This window comes from Enoplosus armatus, chromosome 20, assembly GCF_043641665.1.
Source record: "Enoplosus armatus isolate fEnoArm2 chromosome 20, fEnoArm2.hap1, whole genome shotgun sequence".
NCBI classification, from domain to species: domain Eukaryota; kingdom Metazoa; phylum Chordata; class Actinopteri; order Centrarchiformes; family Enoplosidae; genus Enoplosus; species Enoplosus armatus.
The window spans coordinates 12,610,961-12,627,500 of NC_092199.1; the positions used below are offsets into that span (position 1 = coordinate 12,610,961).

Consider the following 16,540-nt stretch of genomic DNA (forward strand, 5'->3'; position numbering starts at 1 on the left):
TCCGTTTCTTTACCCACCCACCCCCGTTCATCTTGAAGATAAGGAATGGCCGTGCTAGTTTCCAGCCTCCCCAACGCCTCACGCAAATAAGGCCTTTCAGCCTGTTTCACAATACCAGAGAAAGGAAGGATAAAACACTCCACAGTCCTCTTTTTAATCTGTGTTTCTATAGTAACTCAACACACACATTCACTAAACCAACAGGATTTTTTTTTGCCATTTTAAGGGCACCAGCACTCACGTTCCAAAACCATAAGGAGATTTTTTACAAACTTCACCCTGCAGTCTTTTGGAATATCTACTCATGCAGTGTCCCTATGGGGGATTAAATCAGCACAGGAATCCACACTGACTCTTTGGCTCCGTGAGATCTCGTTGAGGTGGTTTTTCAGTGTTCACTGGAGGTGGACTGAGCCATCATGTCTGGGAAGGGCAACCCGCTGCCGGGCCCCCACCTTAATGGCTTCCCCATGCCCACCTACTCCTACTTCTTCCCCCACATGCTGGGGAGCCTATCGCCTCCGGCCCTGCCAGGGCTGCCCATCAGTGGGTACAGCACCCCCTCACCAGCCAGTGAGTCAACTTTACCCTTTTTTCTTACTCTGTACTGATTCATTGTGGCTATTATGCAGGTTGGTTGTTGAGTGACAGGAAGTGTGAATTTACTTTCCTTTGCGTGTGTCCTGGTTTACCTGTGTGGCTGCGGCACGCTGTTTCCTGTATAGCTCCCCTACTGCGTGTGTGTACATATTCTGTGCCTGTGAGTCTGCTGGTAAAAAGGACTCTTTCATCTCATCCTGTTTAGATCATTCTTATTTGAAAGATGTGTGTGTTGGTAAACAGAGAGCAGCAGCCGCACACACACACACACACACACACACACACACACACGCCCACACATCCATGTCGCCTCCAGCGCTGTCCTTAATTTACAAGCCCACACACATCAGCACACACACACACACATATAGAAATGTCAGCGTAGATCACAAGGAAGTGAGGCAGGACAGCCAGAAAGGAGCATTGTTTATTTGGGGAACACAAATTTGGCAAGTGTTCCTAAAATAAATCTCACAAAAGCTATCATCGTATCCAACCTTCATGCTACAGCTCCTTTATACAATCCATCAAAAGCTTCAGAACTGGCTCGCAAAGTTTAAGTCAAACTAGGTGAAAAGTACTTTTTCATAAGGAAAGAGAAGCTGCTCTATAGTGTAATGATTTACACTCAAGGCAATACGTTTTACTCAAGTAAAAGTAAAACAGTGCCGCCATATGTATATGTATGTATATTCGGGCGGCATGGTGGCGCAGTGGTTAGCACTGTCGCACGGGAGGTGAAGCTGGTTAGAGCGGGTTGGGGGTTCGATCCCCGGCTGCCCCCGTCATGTCGAAGTGTCCTTGAGCAAGACACTGAACCCTAAGTTGCTCCCGATGGAGACCAGCACCTTGCATGGCAGCTCGGTCGCCATTGGTGAGTGAATGGGTGAATGAGACTTAGCTGTAAAGCGCTTTGGGAACCGTGAAGGTTGAAAAGCGCTATATAAGTGAGATCATTTATTTATTTATATAAAAATACTCCATTGTAAATCCTGCATTGAAGATTTTATTTATGAAGTATTATCAGCAAAATATATGAAGTCCTCATTTTGTACAGTGGCTGCTTTCAGCATGTTGTATCACGGATACATTAACCCATAAGCATTATTTTAATGTTGTAGCAGGCCGAGCTTAGAGAGAGACTGCAGCACTCAAGTAAAGAAAATTGACACTTCATGCTGGCAGTTTTTCACCAAGTCAGACGCTGAATCTAAATTTGACACAGAAATTCTTGAAACATGTTAATTTGTTTTGGAAGGAGGTTAAAATGATCTCTCTGCGCTGGCAGATCTTTTATTTGTTTTAATAAAATAAGACTTGGAGGACTCAAAAAAAAAATCTAAATCTTAATCTGCAAAATAATTAATAACTATAGCTGATATACTATATGTAGTGGAGTGTAAAGTACATTATTGGAGTGGAAGTATAAAGTAGTATAAATATATGTAAATGCACCACCACTGACTGTGAATCAGAATCCCAAAAGTGCTTTGAAATTCAGTTAAATATTGTACTGTTATAATCCCTGCGTCTCACAGCAGACTGAGGAACAGCGACAAACAACAAGACAATCAATTAAACGGCTGTGGCAGCAGCAGAAATATGAACTACAGGAATACAGTTAGAAGAGTTGGTGGTGCAAACGGACAGTCAGTGTGTGTGTGTGTGTGTGTGTGTGTTGGTGTGGACGGGCCTGGCAGACCGCGGCCTTGCTCTCACAGGTTCAGAGGGGGCCAGCGTATTGACTTTCTATCTGCTGGAGTTTGTGTTGGCAGTGCAGCGTGGAGGGAAGTGCAGAACAGTTAGTGTCCAGCCCCGTCACTCCCATTTCCCAATACCAGACACCCCCCTCCCTCACAAAGACTGGAGCGTGCATCAGGTTCCTCTTTTTACACTGTTGCAAGTGTGTGTGCGTGTTTCTGAATATCTGCATGTGTGTGTGCATCAGGTCACTCTCCCAGTGTTTGCCATGCAAGGCGGCAAGGTTCCTTTCCTTTTGCCTGGACAAACATTTCCTGTCTGTAAACACTGGAGAGCCAGGGACACCACAGCTTCCTGACCAGCACGAGCACACACAAGCATGCGCACACACACACACACACACACACACACACACACGCACACACTCTCTTAAACATAAACACAATCTTTGCCCTTCATGCTGGCTCACTTTCTCTCATTCCTGCTCCTCCTTGCATGCAGATAACTGCAGGCATAATTCACACATGCTCCCACACACACACACACACACACCACACCACACACATGTCTCCTTCCATATACTTACACACACACTGTAACACAAACGCACCACCTTCACCCCTTCTCTTCCTCTCCTATCCCCCTCTCTGGCGGATCATTTCTCTCTCTCTCTCTCCCTCTTGCACAAACACCTCTTTTTTCCCCCTTTTGTTTTTCTCTCACATTTTCGCACACTCCAGCTAAGCCCTCACCCCATTCAATACTGAGCAGTGACGAAAGAGAGAAAGAAAGAGAGTGAGTGCTGAGGGAGGAGGGGGGAGAGAGTCGGTTTGTTTGGAGCTTGAATGAGAGGGATTTACAGAACGTCAGATTGGAGGCGAGAGAGCCGAGCATTGGACTTGATGGATTTCAGCATGGCAGAGCTTCCAATGTCGCCTAAATGCACACGACTGTATGTGCGTATACGTGTGTGCAGTTGTCCATGTGTTTACGCTGAGTGAATAATGTACCTTGTCCTTGAGGAGATTGTTGGTTTTCCCTGCTTTGTCGTTTAAAGGGCACGTGTCTACAAGAAAGTAAAGGTGTTGTATGTGATATAGAAACACAATTGGTTCAAATCTTCAGTACATTCATAGCTGGGACTGAAGGACACTTGGTATTCATTCTAACTCATGTCTTCTTTAAATGAACACACATCATGTCATAGGATGCCTTTACACAAGGTGTTAACATACATCTTTTTATCTAGATTGTCTGTAGACAGGACATTTGTGGTATGATGGCTTTCTTGTTCTGTTGCCGGCTGCTGCCCATGTTGTTACTTGTTGATTAGAGAGGTGTTGCATTTACACCCAGTCCACCTGATCGGATCTTGCCGTGGCTTTTCTTGTTTTAATGCTGAACTCATTTGCCATCAAAATCCTGTTCAGTGGACGTTTCCTTTTTTCTTCTTTTCTTTCTGGTCTCTCCTTCCTCTGTTCACACTCATCCTCCACCACCCCCTTCTCAGAGTTGTCCAGCTCGGCCTCCTTTAGCAAACCACAATGGACCAATTATTTGGACCAAGCAGAGCAGAAGGGTTAATCAAGGCCTACAACACACATACTCTCTGTCTGTCTCTCTAACTCTAGCCTCCTGGGTTATGTCTTCACATCACATTATCTGAAAATCGTCAGGTTAGGTTACGCACCGGAGCAGATCAGTTTCAGATATTGATATTACATTTATTGCCTGCAGCTTTATTAGTTAACTGAATATTATCACCATAGATTGATCTCACACACACACACACACACACACACACAAACGTGCACGCTGCTGTATTGAACTCAGCTAAATATCTACGTCCAATGGAATGAGCTCATTACGCGCACACTCACACACAACACGTGCGCGACTTTCATTAGTGTTTTCGATTAAATCCTTTGCGCCACACACCCGCATGAATATGGAACTATCTGGCAATAACACCCCAACTATTGATCCCGTTATTATCATTAAAGCCTTCCGCTGTCTGTCACCAGCTCTAACACCGTGCTATTACATTAGCGCAGTGTTATGAGGGATCATAATGAATGGAGCCAGCTTGCTACCTGCTGCCATGGCGGACTAATTGGCTTTTCCCCACAGAGCGCTCTTGTTTCAGCAGCCGCAGTAATTGCTTGCTACAGGAGCGTTTCCCAGGAAGGTTAACACACACGAGCACCATCTTTTTTGACTTATTAGGGGGCTTTTGTGGCATTTATGAATGTACTTTTGGGCCAGTAGGAGAAATATGAAAGGATATTTTCAGACCTCAAGGAACCTTGTGTGTGTGTGTGTCACCTATCCCGTTAAGCAGCCCATGGTGGAATGCACTGACCATGGGTAAATATGGTTATGGTAATGTTGGGCAAAGTGTGTGTGCTGGTTTCTGGACAGACAGGTGGTTCCTCTCTGTCCCGGTGGTCTGCAGGAATCAAGGGGGCATGTCAGTACACTCCATGGGTGGCAAAGACACACACTTTCACACTCACACACACACACACACGGCTTGTGTGGTAGGGATAAGGATAATAACAGTGAGAAACACTTGCGGTGTGCTCCCATTTGGCAGCAGTCCAAAATGTGTGTGGCTACGACACAAACACACAGGCTATTGACTGAAACACTTTTTCTATCAGGCTGCCAGGTACCAGCCATTTAGCCACTTCAGACACACACACACACTCCCGCTCACAGACAGGAACAGTACCTCTGGGGGGCTGGTTGTCATTATTGGAAAGCCATTTGAGGGGTGCCGATACTCTGATGGCGCGGATGCAGCCTTATTAAACATGGTGTGTAAAACACATCTAGCATGGCAGCAGAGCACTCATTCACCTCAGCTTAACGACCTTGTTAATTAACTGCAGAGCACTGGGAGGCTGAAAAATGAGCACAAGGACTGTCCTATTCTTACATTTTCAAAAAAGTAATTGATGCTACTTTGAGGTCCTTGGCACATCACAAGTAGTTTAAGAGTTTTATTCTTTCTAATATATCAGATTACAAATTAGTTGATTTCAACAAGTTTGATGCATTGTAAATAACTTTAATCAGTGTTGAATAGAACATAAAACTTAATTCACAGGTGCATTTTGTTTGCCACACAACCTGTCATTCACTCACATTTCTTAATTGTAACAAATCTGCCGTACAACTTTCTCCTCGGGCTATTTAAATAATTCACCTCCTGCTTCTCTTACTACACACTCTTACAACTATTTCCTTTTACCATGAGCTTTTTCTTACTTAAACCTCTATAATTAAACATGACGAGGATGCTTTCAGAAGATATTGATTCACTGGAACATTGTGAGAAATTGAAAAATGATTGCGACACACATAGGCATTGGACGTAAATTATTAGGCGTGGAATCAGCCAATATGAGCGTAATTCCAAGGGAAACTGAGCTGAGGCAGGATAACACAGTCCTGGAGAGGTAACAGGGTGGAAGTGAAAGGAAAAATGAGTGAAAATGGACAGAGTAGGCTTTGGACAAAGTCTGCTGACAGCCAAAAGATGCGAAAGACAGACAGAGAACCAGACAAGGATGGAGAGACAGAGATGCAGGCCTTCTGTGCAGATGTGACAGAAGTGGGAGCCCCAGACACACACACACACACACACACACACACACACACACACACGCTAGCTGGCTTTGGCAGCACCCGTGTCCTGTGTCAGCATCATGTGCCAAAACACCAGCAAGCTCAGCCAAAAGGAGCTCCCACAAGAAAACCCATCACCCTCTCCTTTGGCCCTCTGGCCTTCCCTCATATCTTCCTCACTCCCTTCTCTTTTGGCCGCTGCACATCTCTTGTTCTCTCCCTCCCGTTTCTTTATCTCTACTCCCTTCGTGGGGTCTGTCCTCTTTCCTTGCCTGATCCATCCTTCCCTGTCCACTCATCTCCTTTCCACAGTCATCTTTCTTTTGTCATACCTGATCATCCCTCCACACTCCTCATTCCCCACATCTCCGTCTCTCATTCCCTAATATCCTCCTCTCTTCGCACCCTCCCTTTCTCCACCTTAGGACTCGACAGAGCTATCATTACCCTGCCACCTATTTACTCGCAGCCTGTTATTTTCCATTTGCTTTGAGGGGACCTGGGGCCAAATCCCTGCCCAGAATACTTGATCCTAGCCACAGGATTTATCCCCGAGTGGCTTGGTAAGTGTGGTCCACTCCTCCAGCCCCCCCCTGTCTTGTTCTTTTCCTCTCTCTCTTTCTTCCTCTATTTCTTGCCCTCTCATTTGGTCTTCTTTCTATAGGTTTTTTTTCATTTCCATGGCCGCTTATGCAAATACAGGCCCTCCTTTTCAAAGAGCTGTCTACCCATAATCCGATGGATGGCTCCATTTTCAGAGTGCTACACACACAGACACACACACACACACACACACACACACACACAGAATTTTACACAGAAAGGCAGAATGCATCACACACTCTATTAGGAATACAAGGACACATGCTATCTCTCATAAACATTCACACCAGCTGGCACATACATGCACACATGTGTACAGCTGCACTCACACAAACTGACACACGAGCAGGGAGAGAGAGAGAGAGAGAGAGAGAGAGAGAGAGAGAGAGCCCTCCTCTGCAGCATGGGTGTTATATTTTGAGCAGCGAGCGCTTTAAGCTGTAGTTGGGCCATAACAACTTCAAAACCAGCAGGCTGTCGCCAGCAGCCATGCAGCACTCAGTTGGGTAAACACTGGCATAATCTAAATCTCTCTCTCTGATGTGCCAGCGCAAGTATCTTTATTTCTGCGCTCTTCAAAGGCCCCGCAAGGAAGTCAAGACAAGGGTAAAGCGATAAGAACTCCCCCTTTTTTTCTCTCTCCTTCTCAGCGGCTTCCCTATCCTTTCCTTCAACCCACTCTCGCACTGACCCCCTTCTCTTTCCTTTTATCTCTTCTCCCCTCCCTACACACACACACACACACACAAACACACACACACACACACACACACACACACACACACACACACACACACACACACACACACATATCCCTATCGTCTTATGCCCTTTTTGCAGTACCCATTGCATACAGCCATAATTCACACTGCCGCATACATTCAAATGTCAACGACTCTCTCACAGGCATCATTCCTCTATTGTCCTTTGATAAGCGGCAGGGATGACGGCATCTGTAAAATATAGGGCAGTTACCTAATGGAGGAGACGAGGGGGAAGGAAAGGAGAGAGCCGAGGAAAGGTGCGGAGAGGTGCCCTGCACAGCTCAGAGAGTGATTGAATTATCAAGCAGAGCTTTGCTTGTTGTCCAAGGGGGTTTCAGAGGAGGAAAGCCCTTTTCTCAGTGGCTAATGCGCTTTTTCAGCCTAGCACAATGGCTAGCTGTGTTGCGCAAAAGGGGCTAAGAGAGCTCTGCTCGGCCAGAGCTTACGGGGCCACCAGCTCTCCCTTGGCACCTCTCTAAGGGGCCCCCTGGCCACACTTAACCTCAAGCCTGTCTGCTAGCATTAGCACGTAGCCTCCTCAGAGTGGAAAGATAATGCACTGGTGACAGCATTAGCGCATTACAGGCCTAAGTGTACCGTAGATTAGATTTAGATAAGCATTAGCATTCCAGACATTTGTGGACACCCACCTTTAATGCCGTGGCCGCCTTCTGAGACCATCAGATGTAGAAGAGTGAAAATTAAATTTAAGCCCCATCTGGAGCACAAACTGTGTGCCGAGCTGATAAATGCAGTCATAGGAAAAGGGTTTCCTCATGCACAAAAACTAAAATACACTAAAAACTGTTGTCTCTCCGGATAGGACCAATGAGCGTGCCATAAAACAGTAGATATTATGGACTGTAATTATTACTGGTGTAGAGGGAAAAGAAACACTGACATATGCGCTCCAGACGCGATTAAAATCACTAATCAGCACATGCGATATTAAAATCAACGAACCTCCCTTACATAAATACATTCCATGTGAATAGTGCATCCTGTCTGCATGCGCTGCACGAAACACAGATGTGGGGTGTAAATTCTTAAAGCAAATGAGGTCCGCAGGTAATTCTGGAGCTTATGTCTTATTTTAACACAATCAGAAATAACGTTTTAGTATGTTAGGCTTACGTTGAGGGCTGTCTGTTGGTGCTATATGCCTTCTGTGTGTGTGTGTGCGCGTGTGTGTGTGTGGAAACAAAAAGCTTCCCCATTAGTTAGTCAGCAGTAGTGTAGTATTTAATAAGCTGAAGGAATTTGACAGCTGAATAATCAGTTTTTCCATTTTACTTGTGACTTATCTGCGATCCAAACTTTCCTCTCTTTCCCTTTTTAATGTATTTTTTTTTAATTCCTTAAACCTTAAAATGACACACACTGTTTCCTTTTTCATCCTCCTCATGTCTCTGATCTCTCTCTCTTCACTCTGCGGCATCTCTCTTCTCTCTTTTCACCAGGAAACAACCAGCTGTTCAGCGGTTCAGCCTGTGATCAGTGTTAAGAGGCACCTGAAAGTTGCACTGGCACTTTCTCAACCTCTCCCATTCTCCCTCACTCCTTCTGTCACTGACACACACACACACACACATTTGTACGCTCCTTTTATCATCGGGTCCAAGTCTTTCTCCTTTTCACAGAGATGTCCTGTAAGTAGGCTCACACTAAGCGGACAGAGAAGATGCGATTAGTGCCACAGCTTTGCCCTCCATTTGAAATGGCCTCCGCAACAACTGGTGTGCATTATGCCTTGATTAGTCCCCTAATTTGGCCCGTCTCATGCAACAAACAGATGTTCGCACACACCCGCCACAACACCGTGTGCCAGGAACGTGGAGGTCGCAGCGGCCATTTTTGCCCTTTCATTTTTTTTTTATTGAACCTGAACTGCAGATTGGTAGCCTCGCCATCATGGATTATGTCTTAATTAATCTCTGCCTTTAACCCAGTGTTGTGTTCGATGGATTAGACTGTGTGGGAATTTCAGTGTTGAGTTACTGAGGAATTCCACAGACATTGACATTGACTGATCAGCCGCTGCCAAGATAAAATCTCAGGTCTTAGGCTGGAGCAGATAGACACGCACACACACACACACACACATACTTGCACTGACTGTAACAAAACATTTTCTTTGTCTCCTGACTCAGACAGACAAGCGCACGAACATGCATGCTTCAGTCCGTAACACACTACATGAGATTGTCCAAATTTGGATTGTGGCAGACCTCACAAACAGCAAGCGGTTTCACGGATCTTGTCTCTCCTTGTTGTTGAAGCTTACACAATACACATTTTGACAAAGCACCAGCACCACAAAATGACACGACAATAGTCAAGCCTTTTGATCGGCCGCTTGTTATGTGTACAGTGTGCCTTGACGAAAAAACCTGAAACAGACAAAATATGTCCCACAGCAAGGCAATCAGGGAAGATTATGGTTTGTCATTGAAGAGAGTCAGGAGAGGCCAAACCGGCCGCAATTCTTTTGTAGTGAATGGTCAGACAGTGCTGGTTACACAATACACATTTTGAACAGCGTCTGAAACACCCTCTCCCCCTATCTATTCGATAATTGGGGATGCACCCAACAATTTATGTAACTTCAGACAACATGCCGTATGAATGAGTTCAAACTAAAAAAAACTGGAATTATCATCTAAGCAAGCACGCACACAGTGACTCATGCATACTGTACTCCCACATACTCTGTGACAGTATGGTGAAACACCACGAGTAAAACAGGACATCCTAAAGGTAAAAGGCAGTGACTGATCACAGTGAAAGAGATAGAGCGACGCTGCATACCTAAGGTCAAACCCAAGACCTCCCTCTCTGACCCGGAGACCCCTCCAATCGCTCACTCTTTGAAAGGAAGAGACAGGACTGAAGGGGGTTAGGAAGAGGGAGAGAAAGATCAAGGGGGGGGGGGGGTGAATGAGGGAAGTGAAGGGCCCCTGCAGGCATCTTAAATCACAACAGGCCCAGACATACCCTTCACGAAAGAATCGGGAGCAGATTCACACTTTCCACAAATGACCACTGACGCACTTAAATACCTGCAGCAAGATGCGGGGGGGGGGGGGTCGATGTAGTTTCAATTATATCAGTTGATTGGTCTCATAAACTTGTTTTTATTCCTGTCTCATAAACTTGTTTTTATTCTGTTTACTATTAACAGAGAGAGAGAGAGAGAGAGAGAGAGAGAGACAGGGGGAGGGAGGGGGGTGAGGTCAGGTGGGATTTCGCTGATTCAATATTTACTCATCAAACAGAACTATTTCCTGTAAGCACTTGGCCAAACTCTCGCTCTCACCACCTCACTCTTTCGCTCCCGTTCTACTTGTGTTTTATCTCTTTCTCCCCCTCAGGCCGCCTCTCTGGCCTGTTCCCTTTCAACGTCGTAAACGTCTGCAGGATTTGTTGTCCCTCCCTGGCCCCTGTCGTTTGTCTTTATTTCCTGCATCTTCTCTCTGAAACATTGACTTCTTCTCTCTTTCTCTCGCCACTGCAAGCCCTTCATCCTTTTCTTCCTTTCATTTTTTTTACCCTGCTATCTCTCTGTCTCCATGACCCCCATTCAGAAGACATTAGACACTGAATAAGCAGTGAGCAAACATCCGTCTGTCCACTCACGCATCTATCCAGCAGGGCTGTGAGTTTCAAATAGATAATCAAGCTCTGTACACAGCGTGAGTGAGCTGGTTTGACTTAGGGAGTTATGTTGCTTTAAATGTGATACTAACTGAGGTTCTCATGGGTGTGTGTAAGACAAGTGAGTGTGTTTTAGCATTTGATTAAGTCCAGGAAATGTCCACACCCTTTTTAATTTTCTGTGTGTGAGTTTGTCTTTCTTTGTCCCTGTGGCTGTTGAGCAAATGTACACTTTGTTTCTGTGTGCATATACCACAGATGTGAACAGTGGAGGACAGCGAGTGTATGAGTGTGTTTCTGGAGAGCATTAGGTTGTTTTCTGCTGGGAAGACAACTATATGTCCTCTCTGCTCCCTCCCCCAACCAAAACTGAAAAAAGGCGCTCAGTCCTGGCAGATGTGCTGTCAAAGCCGGCGTCTTTCAGACCTTTGAAAAATAGCCTTTATGTCAAAACCAGCTCGCTTGGACTGAAGGTACACATGGAAAGTAGTGGAAGAGCTCCAGGGGAAAACGTTTTGAGGGGAATATTTTAAGTCTTTATCATGAAAGTAGTCGTCTGTCTGTCGACACGTTTGGTGCAGCTTCTTGTACTGTGTGCCCAGAAGCTGACGTAGTTTTCCCTTCTGGTGCTTGCACATGTGTGTGTGTGTGTGTGTTTGTGCACATGCATGCGTGCACATCTGTCCATGTCTTACTGTGTGTGTGTGGCTGTGGATTCAAAACCATCCCACCCAAAGTTAGTACTTTTAAGCCACGTCGCTGTAGCTGAACAGACCCCAATGTAACAGACATCAAACCAGGAAGAACATCCTTGTATGTTCATCAATGTGTCTCATTTCCTTCTAGACCATGTCCTTCTCTTTCCATAAATTGTTTTGCTGTGCTCCCCTCTTAGGTCAAGAGCTCTTAGTCCCCACTCCCATTATTTCCTCTCATAGTACTGATCAGTGGCAGGGGCGGGGGCGGGGGCGGGGGAGCGGTGGGAATGGGTGGTTTTATCCACATGTGGTGGACTTGCTCTAGACCTAATTAAACCCCCTCTTGTTTTGTACCATCTCTACCATTCTGTAGATATTCTTGGCAATGGGCTTGTGCGCATTAAACACAAAGGATAAGTTGTATGGCGGAAATTGAAAAATGCAACTAATAACTTCAACAGGCCCTTCATAGCAAGGCCAATGTTCTGACGCACAACTAACCTCTCAACAAGCTCCTCTCCTCCACGCTGAGATGTTTTTAACCAAATAACATGTTGTTCACATCGGCCTATTCATCTCTCTGAGCATACATTAGCAAATGTTGCTTTTTACTTTTGTTATAGAAAAAAGAAATAGACAAATGGAAAAACATTGAATGAGGCTGCAGTTGGCCACAGTTCAATGACCTGCAATGATTTATGTCACATGATTGGTTGAATGTGTGTTCTTTGGGCCTTTTGTGTGTCCAGTTTATTCCCCAAGTTAAAGCACTGCATTAGTTCTGCATTTTGGGGAATGCGCTTATTTGCTTTCTTGGCATTGGCGATGGGAAGATTGACAATAATACCATAATAAAAACACAAAGCTGTCAATAGCAGCTGTTTAGCTTAGCTTAGCACAAAGTCTGGATACAGGGGGAAACAGCTAGCTTTGTCCAACGATTATATTTCCCAAAATGTCAAATTAGTCATAATCATGAATGATGTACTCTTCTGTGAGCTTATAAGCAGGGACTTATACGCCACCTATCTTGTCAGTTGTGCAGGGTAATTAAATAGTCATACTGAGTATCATGACTTCTGTTCGCAGTGCCATCGTTGACCAGAGAGAGTGCAGTGATTTTGTTTCCTTCATTTTGCTGTGTGTTATATGCCAGTGCGGCTACATGCAAAGGCCTTGACAGGGCTTGTACTTTTGTCAGGAGTACCTCAGGTGTTGTGTTTCAGGACTTTGCGGAGGCAATGGAATGAATGCTCGCTCACACACACACACACACACACACACACACTGAGGGAAGGTCGCTCCTCACTCTGCAGACTTCAAAGCTAGCTGTCCCTTGAGGAACTTCAAACGCTGGGGAGGCCATTAAAAGACAAAAATTATTTTCTGTAAGGTCGTGATTTATTTGATTGAAAAATGAAACCACTAACCCAAGAGACATTATTTTTCCTTCCCAGGGCCTGCTTTACCAGGCAGGACCTAAATTGCTACCAGGTGGGAATCCTCTTAAGAGCAGAAAGGCTCTGCCTGGAGAGCCGGAGCTTTCTTGCTTGCTCTTGTCTTCCAGCCTCTCCTTTCGACTCCATATCTCATTTTGTGTCTGCCTCTTTTTCTGTCTTCTTTAGGATATCATTCCTTCATTAACGAATAAGAAAAAATGCACACAAATCAACTAGTCTTATGTTCGGTGTAGTGTAAGTGTAGCCTTAGCCTGCAGTCCCGGCAAACAGTGAAGAAACGATAAAAGAGGTGGAGAGGAAGAGTGCTCTGAGTGTGTTTGAGAGAAATAAAGAGGCAGCGACATTCAAGCGCTTGAAAGAGTGATGGGCTCGATGGAGTGTGTGTTGTGAGACAGAGAGGCAGGTGAAAAGTTTGAGGGACTGAATTAAGAGAGTGGGCGGGTGTGGAGTATCCTCTCAAGGAGAAGAGAAGGGTGAAGAAGACTTGAAAGAGATTTATGGAGGCAGGCGTACAGAGAGAAAGGAAAAAGCAGATGATTATAGATTCAGCATGTTAAATTGAATCTGTGCTACTTGAATACTGGTCAGACAGTGCTGGTTGGAGGGTTGAACAGCGTCTGAAACACCCTCTCCCCCTATCTATTCGATAATTGGGGATGCACCCAACAATTCATGTAACTTCAGACAACCTTAAAATACTGCTGGTGGTATATATGTCACAGCCAGTTTTGTTGTTTGGCAGTGTACTTGTCTTATTCCTTGAATAACTGAACAAACATGGACAAAGCAGTGTGTACACTGAGGTTTGATGGCAAATCAAACAGCAAGCATTTCTCTCGAACTCATCATTTTGCTGATTAACTGTAGCATCAGGAGAAATTCATCATACAACCATAGTCATCATGTCAAAGAGCTCAAAGTAAATCAAAACTGATTGGAGCAGGTTCACGTTTATGCTTTAGGGTTGGTTAAAAGACATATGGGGAGATTTTGGAAACTGGGGGGAACACCGAAAATTACACCATTCATCATAAAACAGTTGCCGGACTGCTCTGAACATCACAGATGATATTATATGATATATATCAGTGTAAAGATGTGTTCAGACGGAACGCAAATTGAAATGAATGAGGAGGGAGTTGGTGTTTTCTTTGCATGTTAGTCAGGGTTTGTGTTTGTGTGAATGTTTTCTTGGCTTTGTTTATCTGTGAGTGACTGAAAAAAATGTGTTTTTCACAGCTTAGGAGCCGATATTTTCACCAACTGTCTTGCGGTTGGAGCGTATTGGCCACTCAGCACATGAATCACTCATTTCGAATATGTGTGTGTGTTGCTGAGTGTATTTCGTCCATGTGGATATTCCCACTGTTTGTTTACGAGTGTGTCTGTGTGCTCCTGTGTTTGCGTGCGTGTGCAGCACTGATGAAATTGCGTCTCCTCCTCCTCTTCCTCCTCCTCCTCCTAATGTTATCTCACTTCCTCTGGGCCCCTGACAAACCCACCAAACAGGGAGAAAATAGAGCGCTTTATTGGGACGCCTGTCAGGACTCCCCCTGGATTTATGGCCAGCAGACAGTGTTTATCACTCAGCTGAGAGAGGCAGAGTAAAAAGGGGTGGGAGGAGGAAGAAAAACAGGGTAAAGGAACAGAGCGATCCTATTCTCCATTTGCATATAGAGCCGCTCAAACTGACTGCAACCATTTCTGGAAAAGGATCATTAAATGATTGCACTGTTCACATCTTGAACACATTCACAGGACAAACCAGTGCTACTGGAAATGTTTGTTGAATTTATTATGTCAAGATTGTTGAAAACTAATTGCACATTTTTGCTTGTTTGCAGAAGGCAAAGCCCTTGGAATAAACCTCATTTCTGTTGCTTTGATTGATCAACAATGGATGCTGACAAGGTGCTAACAGAGAGTCAGGCTCCTTTTTGTTTGTAATTAGCATCTGGTGGGTATTATTGTTGCATTTGAATGCTTGAAAAGGCTTTTGCCAAATGTACAGTAGTTTGAACTAAGTCGCCATTATTAATTATTTGAAGTTTTCTTCTCTTTTTGTGGTTCTGTTCCCCAAACCAGTATTAAAGTTAGCAGCACTCTGTCCTGAATCAAAGCCAGGCTCTTGATGGACATGATTCAGTGGTAGCTGATTGGTACTTTAACTATTTTGCCTGACACGTCGTATATATCTTTGGTTGATTAAGAAGTATAATGCGAATGTAAAGTTGTTATGTTTTTTGTGGCTACTGTATCTCTTCATCACTTGTGTAGATTATGCTAATCTTTTCTGTAGCTACAGGGAGTGTGCTGTTCGAGTATTTTAGTTGTTACACTTGCACAGTCCACATACAGTGGGTCAGAAAGAGCATTGTTTAGTGCTTTGCAGTGTCCCAACATTTACAGGGGCTACAGTTTATATTCAACAACAACAATCTTATCTTAAACTAGCAAAATAAATTTGCTTACTTATAATTATAACTACCACTGTGTCTTTACTCAGCAGTACGCTCGCTTTGGGAAATCTTGAGCACAAAGAGTTTGTGGTTTCATAGTTTCCATGTAACTTTTGTCATCTTCTCATATCTCGAAAACATGCAGCCCAAAATGTATGACTATTTGGACTGTAAGCTTAGACCCTCACGGACATGGGCACGTGACAAATCTTTTGTCAAGTCAGAACATTCGTACCAGCTTTTAAAGCTCTTGGTGGTTTCACAGCAGCACCAATATCCAAACCTAACAACACATAATGGTTGGCACATCAGCATAGCTGGACCTCTGCTACATGCTACGTACTATACAAGGGATGCAGGAATGCCACGTGTCAGTCCATCATGGCCACACAATGAAGGACCATAATGACACCAGGGAACAGCACTGACACTGTAGACAAACTGAGGTCTTATTGGCAGAAACCATTTATTTAGAGTCTCGGGAGAGAGTTCACAGCCCTTCATTCTCTACTTCCCTCTTCCTTCTCTCACCGTCCTCTATCTCTGTCTGCTGAGAGGATGAATTAGGGATGACAGAGCCTCTGTACAGGCTTTTAGTGGAGGGAAAAGGAGGAGGGAGGGGAGAGGAGAAGCGGGTTAACAGAGTCATTAACACATGATGATTTAACTGGTTTGATTTAGTGCGGCGCTGCGCTTTTCTGGCATCTTAGGCTATCCTCCTGTGGATTGGAGGGGAAAGAGTTTTCTTTTCCCTCGCAACATCCTTCCTTCCTGCCCCTGAGGAGTTCCCCTCCGTGTGCTCCGTACAGCTCCTCCTCCCTCACCTTCTCTCTTCCTCCTCTTCTTTTGTGCGTCTTCTTCATCTAACACAACCCCTCCTTTTTTTTTTTATCATGTTCCCTTCACCTTGTATTCAGACTCACTTTCTTCCTCTCATTTTCTCTATTTCTCCATCTCTTCCCCAGCGT

At 44.7% G+C, this 16,540-nt stretch overlaps 1 protein-coding gene across 1 annotated transcript in view; it reads left to right on the forward strand.

The window, feature by feature from the left end:
- The first annotated feature begins 419 nt into the window (after positions 1–419).
- Positions 420–16,540, forward strand: part of raraa (retinoic acid receptor, alpha a) — a 69,759-nt gene continuing 53,638 nt past the window's right edge. The window contains exon 1 of the mRNA XM_070927672.1: positions 420–573. Within this exon, the coding sequence (XP_070783773.1) occupies positions 420–573 (154 nt within the window). The remainder of the gene's footprint in view (positions 574–16,540) is intronic.